Below are 14,624 nucleotides of genomic sequence, written 5' to 3'. Positions count from 1 at the left end.
ACATATCTCCCATGTCAGTGTAATGTCATCTCCATGTTTTGTCTGTTTTGGAGGTGGGCTGCATTTCCGGCCTGCTGTTTAGACTGGTAGCTGCTTTGTGTGTGTGTGTGTGTGTGTTTGCAAGCTTGTGTCAGTATATGCTCATGTGTGTATTCACTTTAAAAAAAATTGTTTGCATAACCTAGGGTAGGCCATCAAGTTTATGCAAAGATCAGGCACCTGCTCTTTTTTTTTTTCTTTCTTTTCTTAGATTTGTGGTATATATTTGTCAGTTCACATGCTTTGATACATCCTTACAGCTAAAACTGTTTTTGACAGCAACACTTTGGGGTGAGGTTGGGTTTTTTTTGTTTTTGTTTTCTGGGGGTTTTTTACATTTTTTTTTGTTTAAGTGTGTTCATGTTTTCACATCTCAACCAAACCAGAGAGCAATCACAGTCTTTAATGTGCATACTTTGTATGTTTTATGTGTGGAAAAAAAATATATCAAAGCTTCAGCAGATCTGTACTAACAGTCAATGCACTAGCAGATCACATATCTTGACTCACAGATCAGAATGCACAAGCAGAGCAAACTGATAGGCCTAGTTTGCATCAGTCTGACATGGTAAGTATATGTATCACCAAACATGGAGTATAATACAAACTCCTCCTTTTCTACTGTTCAGAGGAGAAAATGTTTTGTTCATTTTGATGGGAAAAAATGTTAATCAGCTGAAAATGAGTAAAATGTAATTTCAGATTCATTCCATCCAGAATGACTAAAACTGTTGTGAAGTGATTTGGAGCAGATGTTCTCATGGTGAGATATAATGCTTTGGGCTAGTCTCTATATGATGATTGAAGGCATCAGTGGTTATTAATTAAATTGTTTCAACAGGTGCAAGGATTGTGAACAGATATGAGACACTTTTTGTGACCTTGTAAAACATTGGTTTCTAAGATAGAAGACACTTGAGCTTTAATGTGAGCTTGAATGTGATGTTTATCTTTGATGAAGATATTTGATTTTATGATTATCCCAGTGGCACATATTACTCAGAGAAAACATATATATGATTGTAAAATATTTATACTTTGGTGGTGTAAAAGTGTTTTGTGTTGAAAATGAAGTCCTTTTTATCAGGACTAGGTAATACATTGGTTGGCTCCAGCAACAGGCTTTTTTTTTTTTTTTTTAAAGACTGTAAGGTTAGGTGTCATAGTTGTAGTGATATTTGTAGGTGTTTTTATGGACATTGTCATTGCTTTTTAGTCTTTGTGTGTTAATTGGCTAACTTTTCAGACCCAAGTTTTCTCTCCAGAAATTTTGAGAATTTAGATTCAACGGAAATTAAATGGAGCTTGTGATGAAGTCATGATTAAGATTGTTCAATGAACTGTTTGTTAGCGTGAAGATGATCATTGCTGAAGGTTTACTGTGTGGCATGTTTTGCATGGTAAGAGTTCGCACTAACCACGACTGTCGGAGACAAGCATAATGATGCATGACAAGGGTCATTGGGTGATTTCTTTCTTCAGTTGTTTGATGTGCTGAGACGATATCCCCCATGGGAATACCAGGAGCTCTTTATTAGTTATTAAGACAATCACCGCCTTCCAGAAGTTGTGTGCTAGAAATATCTTCTTCTTTTTTCTTTTTTCTGTTTGTTTCTGGCCTTTACCGTCTTCCTTCTGTATCTCTTCCTTTCTGGGCTTCTGCCTTGCTGATCCATTCACCTTTGTGCGTTTTTTGTTGTTGTTGTTGTTTGTTTGGTTTTTTTGTTGTTTTTTTTATAGAAATTCTTTGAATATTTGTTGGTCTTTTTCTGGACTTAATTGGGTATTCTGACAATGTTGCCTTCTTTTTTGAGCAAGTTGCCCGTTGGTCTTGACCAAAGGTTTAGAGGAAATAATCGACCTCGACCTCAACTCACTTACTACATAGTTCTCAGGAAAATGTAATAAGGTGATAAGGCGTGACATGGTATTGTGTGAGTTACAATCAGGAAGTGTTTTTCATTCCTTACATGCAGTATTTCATCCAAGTCGGCACAAGAGCAGGACCGTTTGCCTTTGTCCAGTTTGTGACATTGGGGTTTCTCTTGTGCGTCGTATGACCTGGCATCTTCCCCCTTTTTTTTTCCTTTTGTCTGTTATGTTTCTGTTGCATTATTACAGTCATGATTTTATTTTTCATTATTCTTGCATTTTATTTGGTTTGCTTTCTACATTTCACTATCCTGTCAAATTATGTTCCTTTTTTTTTTATCCACAGAAACTGTTAGTCTTCAATCATTTTGTTGATTTTGTTTGGTTTATTTTTATTTGCATTTCCTTATTTGTACATATATTTGTTGTTTTTTCTTGTTTTCTTTAGGTAGTGTTATATTTGTTTGTTTTTTTTCTTGTTTTCTTTAGGTAGTGTTATATTTGTTTGTTGTTTTTTCTTGTTTTCTTTAGGTAATGTTCATTTATACGCCTGTTACTTTTTATTATGTTTTATTCATGCTTTATATGCTTGTTACTTTTTTTTTATGTTCTATTCATGCTTATGCTTGACAATCAGTTGCAGCTTCTTTGATTTCTCTTTTCATGTGTTTTTCTTTGTTTTGACGTAAGTGGAATAAAGGCAGTGTTTGCGCATCAAGTTTCCACCAAGAGACATTTTATGGCTTTGAAAGAGAGAGACTGAGAGAGATATTTAATAGCTTGAAATGCTACTATGCAGTAACTGTTTTGCAAATACGCAGTGTCCCTTTATCACTGAGTTTGACAAGGGAGAAATATGTAAGGTTGTGAAAAAATAAAACAAAAATTGACGATACCTGTTCCTAGGGGTCCTGTGATCCAATTTAATGAAGCAAATGAGCAGAAAGTATGTGGATTATCCACAAGAGTCAGTAGCTGTGACTCTAGCCAGTCAACAATGTTCAATGAGAGACTTCACAGAGCCAGGATTGTCTTGGGAATTTGCGGTGTAACATTATGCAAGTCAGGATGATAAATACATTTTTCCAGATTTTCATCTTTTGTTTCCCTTCTATTAATGAAGCCCCCCACCCCCTTGTCCCCCACCCCACACCCCCCAAAAAGGACCATACATGTTGACACTTGTTGACAAAGTCAAATGGTGCTTATTTGAGGCTTGCCAGTTACCATTAAATGCATTTAAGGCTTGCTAGTTTATTTCTAACTATCATAGATTTTCCATGTTCCAAAAACACCATTCAGAACAGTAGTTGGTTTCCTGAATGCTTGCTCAAATCCTGGAAACAGTGAACTGTTTGTTTGTCTGGTAACTTAAGTTATTTAAGTATTCCACTTTAGTGGAAAGTTCTGGGCAAGTCTGCCCTCTTGAGAAAGGTAGCTTGCTCAAAATGTCTTACATGCTTCAATCATTAACTTTGCATTCCAAATGATGCAGTGTTACACTGAAAGGTATTTTTAAGGAATACTGAAGCTCCTACATTAATGATTTTTTTTTTTTTGGTTTTGTTGTTGGTTTTTTTGGGGGGAGGAGGGGGGTCTTTTTAATTTCTGGTTTGGTTTTTACTGTTGCTAGTCACTCAGAATATATATAACAGTGAAAAGAAAAGGTGATCCAAGTTCACATGATTGCAATGAAGAGCCAAACAACATGCATAACTTTCAAGGTACCCAGCATGGCTTTTAACTAGTCTTGTTTGCAAGCAGCTGTAAATAAACTGAAGGAGTGTTACCACCTATTGAAGAAAAAAATATCTGTTTTGCTTTGTGTAAGAGAAATGTGTGTATGCGTATGTGAATGAACGTGAACGAATCATCTAGCATTCTCCAAATAATCATCAATGCCACCATTCAAATTCATTTGCAAGGAAGAAAGTACACCCCAGCATTTTAAGAAGTAGTCCAGGTACTTTAGTGACACCCTGCTTATTGAAATTACAAACTAATGCCTAACACAAGGTTCTGTGGAGAAATTGGTCATGATACTCTGTCAGCAGACCCAGCCAATGTTTTACTCAGCAGTAAATATGTAAGTGGATCCTGACCAGTGCAAATAAAAATAACTGTTAACTCACTCCAGACAACTCTAGATCAGATCATAACTATAAAATAAATTGTCAAAGGAACTGTGTAGTAAGGTTCCTATACACAAAAAAGAGCTTCCAAAGATGAGTGGAATGGAGATTTATTTAACCCTTTCGCTGCCAGGAAAATAAGATTTAAGTGAAATCTACTTGCCAGGGTTTTTTCACTAAAAAGGGGTACAAATTTTTCAAAAAATTCTTTTCTCTTTGTTATTGGAGAAAGACCAATAAAAGTATATGTTTTCTGAAAGGTAAATGAATAAAGAATACAAAACACATGATATTTTCCCATTTTGTATATTTTTTGTGACATGCTGTTGTTTTGAAATCAGTGTTTTGTTTTTTGTCACATTTTCAACTTGTTCATTATAAACATTAGTCAGGTAATTTGCACTAAAATATATTTTCTGGACAAATGTATATCTGCACACACAAAATCATACTAGAACAACCACAATAAAAAAAAAATTGAAAAAGAGATACACAATGCATTGTGACTTCTCCAAGTGATAATATGGATGTGAGGTCACGCCCCCTCAGTCTCCACCCCCCTCTCACAGTCACTTGATCCAGTTCTCATCAGACCACGTTGGTTGAGTGCCAAGAAAATCGCTCACACTGTGTCCTGCTAATAATTCGGTCAGTCTGTCATCTGCTACGACTGTACAGCCAGCATCACTCACTGATAGTCTGTCTTGGCCACTCTCTTGATCGTTTCCTTTATTTTCTATCAAATCATCCTATAAAAGTTCATCACTGTCTTCTCCTTCAAATTTACGCTTCAATTCTTTCTGAGCATCAGCTAAAGAAAGCAATCTTGGTTGATTTAGTTTGCCACGATCGCATGTCTTGAGCACGACGTCAGACATTTTGTTGAGCGAGCGAGGAGAGGAACCAGGCAAACACTGCGGCCAGTAACCCAACCAAAACGTTGAAATAAAGGACTGCCTCATGACGCTGATGGTGTTTCCAGCTATGAATAGAATCTAGAGAGATTCCCCAAGCTAAAGCTACCAGCATTTTTGTCAACGAACTGAATGCAAATCTGGGAAAAGTCAGAATATTTCGATGACGAGTTATCTCGTCATTGTGGCAGCGAAGCGTACATGCTTGCCATGACGAGTTATCTCATCATATAGGCAGCCTAGAGGCTCTGCATCTGCCCAGCACTGTATCACTATCAATACAAGTATCAATAATTATAATAATAACTATGGTGGGATTCTGGATGCTTGTCTTTCAAAGTGACAACTGGGTCCTGGGCTGGGCAGCGTCAGTGATCTTAGCAGTGCTAAGTTTCCTTAGCATTAACAATTTTCCTGAGTCTAAATACATGGTCTCATGAAAATTCTTGATGCTTAGCAGACTTAGCAATGTTAAAATTGCTAATGCTACCCAGCACAAGCTGCATACAGCACAGAGGTCAGACAGGGTGTACAACTTCAAGTCCACAAAAAGAAAATACAGAACAAAAGAACAAAAAATCTGACGATGATCAGCATTTATTGTACTTATTACAAAAATGTATTTTCAGTATCATGCACAAGACATAATCAGCATTTATCTTATTGGTTATAAAACATTAATTTTCAGTGATATGTACAGTGTACAAGAGGCAAAACTGTCATGGCTCACATGTGATTCCTCCCAATTTAAAAACAAGTAAACAAAACCAAAAAATGCGGAGGGTTTGGGGTGTAACCAGTACTCAATTTATTGATCAAAATCACATTTTTGCCCACCTTCTCAGGATTATTACTTAGACACACACATGATCCAAGAAGCATTTTTTGAAATCCTATCCATTATCAGTACATGACTATACAGAATGGAGTGTTCATGATGACGCCTGGTCTTTGTTTCCTGTTGTTCATTCTCATCCAACATGTGTATGTGGCGCATGCCAGCTTTTCAGCTATGAGCATAAATTATACTGTACAAGGTCTCATGATTGTGTGTGATGCATGGATGCAGAACTGGAATAGATCAAAATATATTTACAAAAATACCAACAACAAAAAAAGATGTTCAACACAGGCACACAAACACATATTAGGAAAGTTTTAAAACACTTTATACATGTATATATACATGCAAGTCCGCATACAAACAGTGTTTCTTTCTCCATGTATCAGGCATGGACCTACACAAGAACGGCACATCATCATTCATCAAGATTTATAGCACCTTCAGTCCTTTATTCAAGCATTCAGACACCCCCCCTCCCCCCCCCCCACACACACACTCACACAGTGGGCTAACTATGAAGATCATTTTGTTCTTGACCATGATGTCAGAATGTGAACACTTTCGTTGCCATGGGTTCTTTTTCAGTGTGCCAAGTGCATGGTGCACAAGGGACATTGGTTATCATCTCATCCGAAAGACTAGATGTTCAATTTGATTTTCAAGTCAAACTTTGGAGAAAGTGTGAGAGCAGGATTCAAACCCACACCCTCACAGACTCACTGTAGTGGCAGCTGAGCGTCGTAACCATTCTGCCACCTTCATCCTTATCATTTTTCTTTTTTTTTAATCAAGTTTTCACAAAGGTAACAAAGAGAAAGAAAAATGCAGACAATGCATATCACTAACTTTTTTTTTACATGAACTGACACAAAGGCAAATAAACTATGGCTACATACATCTATAATACACATCTGTACATAAATACGACACAAACACGCATGCATGCACACATACACACATATACTACCCAACAACACAACTCCACTCTGCTGCGCTCCCCTATTAAGAAAAAACCTTAAATCAGAATGTCACAACTGTGCTGCTAGCTCACAAAAACAGCCATAAGTTGCACTGTCACACAGTCAAAGATTTTTTTCTTCTTCTTTTTTTCGTGTACAGAAAAGAGAAAGAATTATCATGATGGAAAAACAAAATAAACACACTAACACCACATCTTCCACAAACACACAAACACATGTACCTGACTAAACACACACACACTGACTTAATAGACACATCAAATATACAAGTCGTTTTTTCAATTGTTCACGAACACACATCATTAAACACATACTAGCTGGCGGGGCTGACTCAATTCAATGATGCCGACATAATCAACACAAACACACCTCTAACTCATTCATCACAACACGCACGTAATTCATTCACTTGGTACAAAAGTATGTACATCAAAACACATGCGCGCGCACACACACACATACACACACAAACTACCCAAAAACACCACTCCACTCCACTGCACTCCACTCAACCAACCAACCCAACACTAACTACACAGACGTCACTGGAATGACCAGGTTGGTCATCAGCTCTCGAACGGCAGGGAAGATGGCGCACTCGTTGGGGTTGTGGTGCAGCTCAGAGAAGCGCGACAGCATGGCGCCAATAGCAGCCAGGGCCGGTGACCCCTGGTGGTCGACTTGCTGCACCTTGTTCTGGCTGATCTCATACAGCAGGGGCACACACAGCGACTGGGCCTCCACGTTCAGACCGATGCGCGTGAACTGCAGCTGGTTTGGGAGGGTAATCAACAGACAATGGATCGATTGGAAGCTTTTTTTCTTTTGGTGCTTTTTTCAGTTTCAGTTTCTCAAGGTGTCACTGCATTCAGACAAATCCATATACGTTACACCACATCTGCTAGGCAGATGCCTGACCAACGTGCTTACTCAGGCCTTGAGTGCTTTTCTTTTTTTTTTCTCAAGGCCTGACTAAGCACTTTGGGTTACACTGCTGGTCAGGCATATGCTTGGCAGATGTGGTGTAGCGTATATGGATTTGTCCAGAACGCAGTGACGGCTCCTTGAGCTACTGATACTGAGTGCATGCTTATGTATTTGTGTACCAATCTGAGTGGATTTCTTCAACAGAGTGTTGCCAGAGGACAAGACTCTCGTTGCCATGGGTTCTTTTTCAGTGTGCCAAGTGCATGCTGCACATGGAACATTGGTTATCGTCTCATCCGAAAGACTAGACGTTCAGTTTGATTTACCAGTCAAACTTGGGAGAATGGGTGAGAGCGGGATTCAAACCCACACCCTTACAGACCCACTACAGTGGCAGCGGAGTGTCGTAACCATTCTGCCACCTTCCTCCTTATCTTTTTTTTTTAATCAAGTTTTCGCTAAGGTAACAAAGAAAAAAAATGCAGATAAAGTATGCCAAGAACTTTTTTTTTTTTTTACATGAACTGACACAAAGTTAAATAAAATATGGCCACATACAGCCTATAATAGACATCTGTACACAAATACACAGACACATGCACGCACGCATGCATTCATGCACACACACACACACACACACAGTTTGGGTGATTTTTTTTCAGATAATAAATGAAGAAATGCAGACCACTGCCTCTTTCCCACAAGTCTGAATGGCCAAGTTCAAACTCATCAAGGCCATGACCTCCTAGTCTTCTCTGCAGATGGCCTTTCCTTGGACTTCGGCCAATTCCAGTTAGTGGTCACCCTCACACACACACACACACACACAGTGGGCTCACCATGAAGATCATTTTGTTCTTGACCAGGATGGCGGGTGTGCCTGGGGGAGAGATGAAGTGCAGGGAGGGCGGGATGGTGAGGCACCACTGCACCGACCACTTCAGGTTGCGGTCAGGCATCTGGCAATGCAATCACACCACACTCAATACCATACAGCACACTTCTACAACCCTTGCCATCCCTCTCCTCCTGTTCCCATTTTACCCCTATCCCTGATTTATCCATCACTAAAGTGGTGATCCCTATTCGCCCCTCACTAAAGTGGTGATCCCTATTCACCCCTCACTGCCCCTCACTAAAGTGGTGATCCCTATTCGCCCCTCACTGAAGTGGTGATTGCCCATCACTAAAGTGGTGATCCCTATTCGTCCATCACTAAAGTGGTGATCCTGATTCGTGTGTGTCTGTATGTTTAAAAAAAAAAAAAAAGGTCACTTTTTTTCATTTCTGGCCCAGTCTGTAGTGTTGATGGTCTGTATCAGTAATTTTCATACAGCAAAACATGACTCTTACTTTGGACACAGACAAAGCTTTATCCTATTCTGCACTGTATTATATTCGCTCACAAGTCCTTTCTGTTAAACTACTCATAATATTTCACTCTTTCTGAAGACCCGTAGAGAAACGATGTTCATATAAGCTCTTAGTGGTATCTGTGCACAAGCAGTGTGTGTGTATTGTGTATTCGTATGTTTATGTTTGAGGGAGACACAGAGAGAGAAAGAGAGGCTGAGTAGGTGAAATGGGACTCGCGGGGAGGTGAAATGTGAGTCAAATTCCCAAGAGACCACAAAGACTGGCAGCATAATCAGAGTAGGCGAATCAGACCTGCACCTTCAACATATAGCAAACACAGCATGGAACAGAAAAAACAACAACACAGACATACACATATTTGTTGCTTAGTTCAGGATGAACACACAAAACACACAAACACTCACACACACAAACATGCACTTACACACAAACTCTCTACTTCTCTTTCTCTCTCCCCATCGACACAACCTGAACTACATGGAACACACACACACATATACACAAACATAGTCTTCTCCTAGTTGGTTTTTAGACAGCAAGGTGTCCTGGAACTTGGACCTATGGAACTGAATCAGATCTTACGGAAAGCAGCTGAAGGGCACAACAACTAGGTGGTTAAAGCATTGGACTTTCAATTCCAAGGTTCCAGGACAGGGTTCAAATCCTGGTCATGGCTCCTTGTAGTTGAGGGCAGGGATTTTTCCAATCTCCCAGGTCAACATATAAGCAGACCTGCTAGTACCTGGACCTCCTTCATGAGCATGCCCATGCAGAAGATCTATTGCACATGTTATAGATTATGTAATCCATGTAAGTGTCCTGTGGGTTATCGAAACAAAAACATACCTAGCATGTACACCCTCAAAGAAAGGAGTACAGCCAACCAGTGCTTACAAATGAACATGGGAACTGTCGGCAGAAAATGCATGTTAAAAAGACAACAGAAAACCAATACAGCCACAAGATCACCAACTCCACATACAGTTGTCTGTCAAAAGATCATCAAGTTTCCTGTGTCAGAAAATAAAGTCCTAAGTCCCTCAGTTTTAGACAGAACAGTTGGGCTTAGTTACACAGGCACAGTTCAGGGCTCTGCAGAACCTAGAAAGGACCTGATCTTTGTTTTCTTTTTTTCTTCTTCTTTTTTTAATAAATAATACCATCCCACAAAAAGAAATAATATCAAACCTTAATTTGGTGTAATAATCAGCCAAGGCCCAAAGCAAGTCTGCATTTGTTAGCAATTTTTGTTAGAAAACACACACAAAAGATCAATTTCCCATTACATACTACTATGAGCTTCTTTCTCTGAGGCTTCTTTCTTCTTTCTCACGTGTGCACCCCCCCCCCCCCCCCCCCCCACAAATTTCACCTCTGGACAAAATCTGTGACCCAAAACACACACTCACCAACTCCAGCCGCATGATCTGAATGCAGTCCTTGAGGATGCAGAGGGGAGCCCCCATCAGACGGCCAAAGGCTGTCAGCAGATTCACCTTGTAGGGCGGGCAAGCCACCTGGTCAGGTCAGCAAAACACATCACAAGAACCTTAGTTTTGTTTCACTTTCAGTTTCTCAAGCAAGTGTCACTGCATTAGGACAAATCCATATGTAATTCTACACTACATCTGCAAGGCAGATGCCTGACCAGCAGCGTATCTACATACACACACACACACACACACACATATATATATATATATATATATATATATGTGTGTGTGTGTGTGTGTGTGTGTGTGTGTGTGTGTGTGTGTGTGTGTGTACCCATCAGAGTTTATTTCTTCTGCAGAATTGTTTTGCCAGAGGATAACACTTATATTACCAGTAGGTTCTTTTTCAGTGCACCAAGTGCATGCTGTACATGGGACCCCACTTGCACTACTGTGCTGCACACTGCCCTCTCTCACAATGCATTCATTCACTCAGGGTTGGGCATGCACTTATACACACACACACGCACACACATACACACACACACACACATGCATATACTCCAATACGCATGCACTCAAGGCTTGAGTAAGCACGTTGAGGTATGCTGCTGGTCAGGCATCTGCCTAGCAGATGTAGTTTAGCATGTATATGGATTCTTATTGCTGAGCAAATTTAGTGCTGCTGACATCGCATGCATGCACATGCACACACGCGCGCACACACACAGATCCACACACAGTCACTCACACATACACAGGCACACACACACACACACACATACATACACACACACTTGAAGCTCTTTCCCTCACCTTTAGATCAAAGAACTTCTCCAGTATCTGCATTTCTTCTGTGGTCCACTGTTCTGTGTGATCTGCAGCATCATTATGAATGATGCATTTTAAGTTTATGTCACAGGGTAGAATCCTTCACTCACCAATCACATCAAGTGTGCTTTACTGTAATGTACGGTAGTGTAGTGTAGTGTAGTGTGTCACTAGTGTAGTGTAGTGTAGTGTAGTGTAGCGTGAATTGTATTGTATTGTATTGTATTATATTGTAGGGTCATCCATCTTTGGCAGTGTTTGATCAAATTTCCTGACCAACCATACAGGTGTCTTTCTATATCCCAGCCTGGCTGACACTAGCATATACCATGAGAGTACAGTTTTGTCAAGCAGTCCCAAACCTAAATGGACCCCTCAAAGCAGCATCATCCCACCATCATCATTCATCATTATCGATGGAATATTGAAAACTAAACAAAATATAGAAAACAAAATGTCCCAAATTCTGGGGTAGTGCCCCCACAGCCCATATACATACAGCCTCCTCCCACCCCCACCCCCTCAACCCCCTCCCCCTGCCCCTCCAAAAAAGTATGGTGGACTTCAAACTTGATGAAAAGTTAGTGAGGCCCCCACCACCCCCGCTTCCCTGACCTACCTGGGGTGGGTGTGACCTTGAGGTGGAGGGACTGGAGGGTGGTGGGGTTGAGGGCAATCTTGCACTGGAGGGATTCCACCTTGAAGCTCACCACGCCCGGCTCAGAGTGCCCCTGAATCAGCTGTCACAACAAACAAAAACAGCCATCACCATCAGACTGGTAGGTAGGGAGAAAGACTGGCTGTATAGATATACCTGGGTAGGTAGGTAGGTAGGTAGTAGGTAGGAAGAGTGATACATGTGTAATGCAAGTCAGAGATATAGGTAGGTAGGCAGGCATGAAGAAAGAGTGATGTACCTGGGTAGGTAGGTAGTAGGTAGGAAGAGCGATACATGTGTAATGCCAGTCAGAGATATAGGTAGGCAGGCAAGCATGAAGAAAGAGTGATGTATGTGTAATGTGACTCATACATAAGTATGTACGCAGGCAGGGAGAAAGAATGGTGTGTGTGTAATGTGACAGAGACATAAGTAGGTTGGCAGGCAGGGAGAGAGAGCGATGTATGTGTAATGCAACAGACAGAAGTAGGTTGGCAGGCAGGGAGAGAGAGCGATGTATGTGTAATGCAACAGACATAAGTAGGTTGGCAGGCAGGGAGAAAGAGTGATGTATGTGTAAAGCGACAGAGATGTAAGTAGGTAGGGAGGGAGGGAGAAAGAGCGATGTATGTGTAATGCAACAGACACATAAGTAGGCAGGGAAGCAGGGACAAAGAGTGATGTATGTGTAAAGTGACAGAGACATAAGTAGGTAAGGAAGCAGGGAGAAAGAGTGATGTATGTGTAAAGCGACAGAGATGTAAGTAGGTAGGGAGGGAGGGAGAAAGAGTGATGTATGTGTAATGCAACAGAGACATAAGTAGGTAGGGAAGCAGGGAGAAAGAGTGATGTATGTGTAAAGCGACAGAGATGTAAGTAGGTAGGGATGGAGGGAGAAAGAGTGATGTATGTGTAATGCAACAGAGACATAAGTAGGTTGGCAGGCAGGGAGAAAGAGCAATGTATGTGTAATGCAACAGACATAAGTAGGTTGGCATGCAGGGAGAGAGAATGATGTATGTGTAATGCAACAGAGACATAAGTAGGCAGGGAAGCAGGGAGAAAGAGTGATGTATGTGTAAAGCGACAGAGATGTAAGTAGGTAGGGAGGGAGGGAGAAAGAGTGATGTATGTGTAATGCAACAGAGACATAAGTAGGTAGGGAAGCAGGGAGAAAGAGTGATGTATGTGTAAACGACAGAGATGTAAGTAGGTAGGGAGGGAGGGAGGGAGGGAGAGTGATGTATGTGTAAAGCGACATAGATATATGTAGGTAGGCAGGCAGGGAGAGTGAGTGATGTACATGAAATGTGAGTCAGAAATACACTTTGGAGATGAGAGAGAAAAAAAAAAGAAAGAGAAAGAAATCGGGAGTTTGGGAGGGAAGATAGAGAATGTTGTTAAGAAACAAGAGTGTCATACCATTCTTCACACATATCAACTCTTGCAAAAGCGAACACACACATGTATGTGGAAACGTGTAAACAAATACCAAACAATCCCCACCATTCTTCACAGCAGCTTTAAAAACAACCAAACATAATCACCACCATTCTTCAAAGCAGCTCCTTTAAAAACAACCAACCAAAATCACCACCATTCTTCAAACATATCAAAAGGTAACACACCCACCACGTGAGAATGAAATAACAAACTTAAAAATGAACAACAACAAAATCTTCACTAATTCTTTCAAACGCAGCCACTTTAATTACTATTAAAAGTTGTGTTTTTTTTTTAAAGTAACCCCAACTCAACCACAACGCCCACCGACGGGTGCAACAGCCGAGTGGCTAAAGCATTGGACTTTCAGTCTGAGGGTCCTGGGTTTGAATCTTGGTGACAGCACCTGGTGAGTAAAAGGGTGGAGATCTCCCAGGTTAGCAAATGTGCAGACCTGCTATACCTGAACCCCCTTCATGTGTATACCCACACAGAAGATCAAATACACACGTATCTCTTGTAATCCATGGTGGGTTATGGAAACAAGAACATACCCAGCATGCACACCCCTCAAAACAAGAGTATGGCTACCTACATGGCGGGGTAAATAAACAAAAACAGTCATACACATAAAATGTTACATGTCTGCACAAGTGTTTATGTATGTATGCATGACTAAAACCTGACTGAATGACACAGGAAATGAATGATGAGCGCCCAATTGGCAGCTCTCAGCCGGCTCTAATCCAGGTAGGAGGCAGCCTGTTATGCAAACGACTCCACGTTTGTAAAGCACTTTAAAGCCTGGTCTGTGACAGAGGATAGGCTCTATATAAGTATCCATGTCATCATTTAAAAAAAAAAAAACCCACCAAAAATGGCAGCCACCAAAAACGAATGTTTTTTTGTTTTATTTGTTTGATAATCTGCGTGCGTGCGTGTGTGCGTGCGTGCGTGCATGTGTGTTTAAATTGTCTACAATTTAGCTGTTATTGTATTTCTTGTTTTTAACTTTTTTATATCTGATAAGATTATTTGATTCATCTTATGGCATGATCTAATTTCAAATTTGATTGTCCTCTCAAACTTAAGTTTTGAATGAAATGTGTATGTTTATGGGGGGTATTTTGAGTGAATGATTTTATTGCTATTGCAAAGCGCATAGAGCTCCAAG

General features: G+C 40.5%; 1 protein-coding gene across 4 annotated transcripts in view; it reads right to left on the bottom strand.

Annotated features, from left to right (window-relative positions):
* Positions 1-5,538: 5,538 nt before the first annotated feature.
* LOC143297731 (mediator of RNA polymerase II transcription subunit 14-like) overlaps positions 5,539-14,624 on the bottom strand; it is a 54,524-nt gene continuing 45,438 nt past the window's right edge. For all 4 annotated transcript variants that reach the window (XM_076610167.1, XM_076610170.1, XM_076610168.1 and 1 more), the window contains 5 exons: positions 11,969-12,089; positions 11,335-11,396; positions 10,495-10,602; positions 8,548-8,667; positions 5,539-7,552 (listed from right to left, as the gene is read on the bottom strand). In XM_076610167.1, coding sequence (XP_076466282.1) covers positions 7,313-7,552; positions 8,548-8,667; positions 10,495-10,602; positions 11,335-11,396; positions 11,969-12,089 — 651 coding nt within the window. In that variant the 3' untranslated portion in view covers positions 5,539-7,312. The remainder of the gene's footprint in view (positions 7,553-8,547; positions 8,668-10,494; positions 10,603-11,334; positions 11,397-11,968; positions 12,090-14,624) is intronic.

The sequence above is a fragment of the Babylonia areolata genome, chromosome 23, assembly GCF_041734735.1.
Source record: "Babylonia areolata isolate BAREFJ2019XMU chromosome 23, ASM4173473v1, whole genome shotgun sequence".
In the NCBI taxonomy this organism is placed as follows: domain Eukaryota; kingdom Metazoa; phylum Mollusca; class Gastropoda; order Neogastropoda; family Buccinidae; genus Babylonia; species Babylonia areolata.
This window is presented reverse-complemented; position numbering and strand designations above follow the sequence as displayed.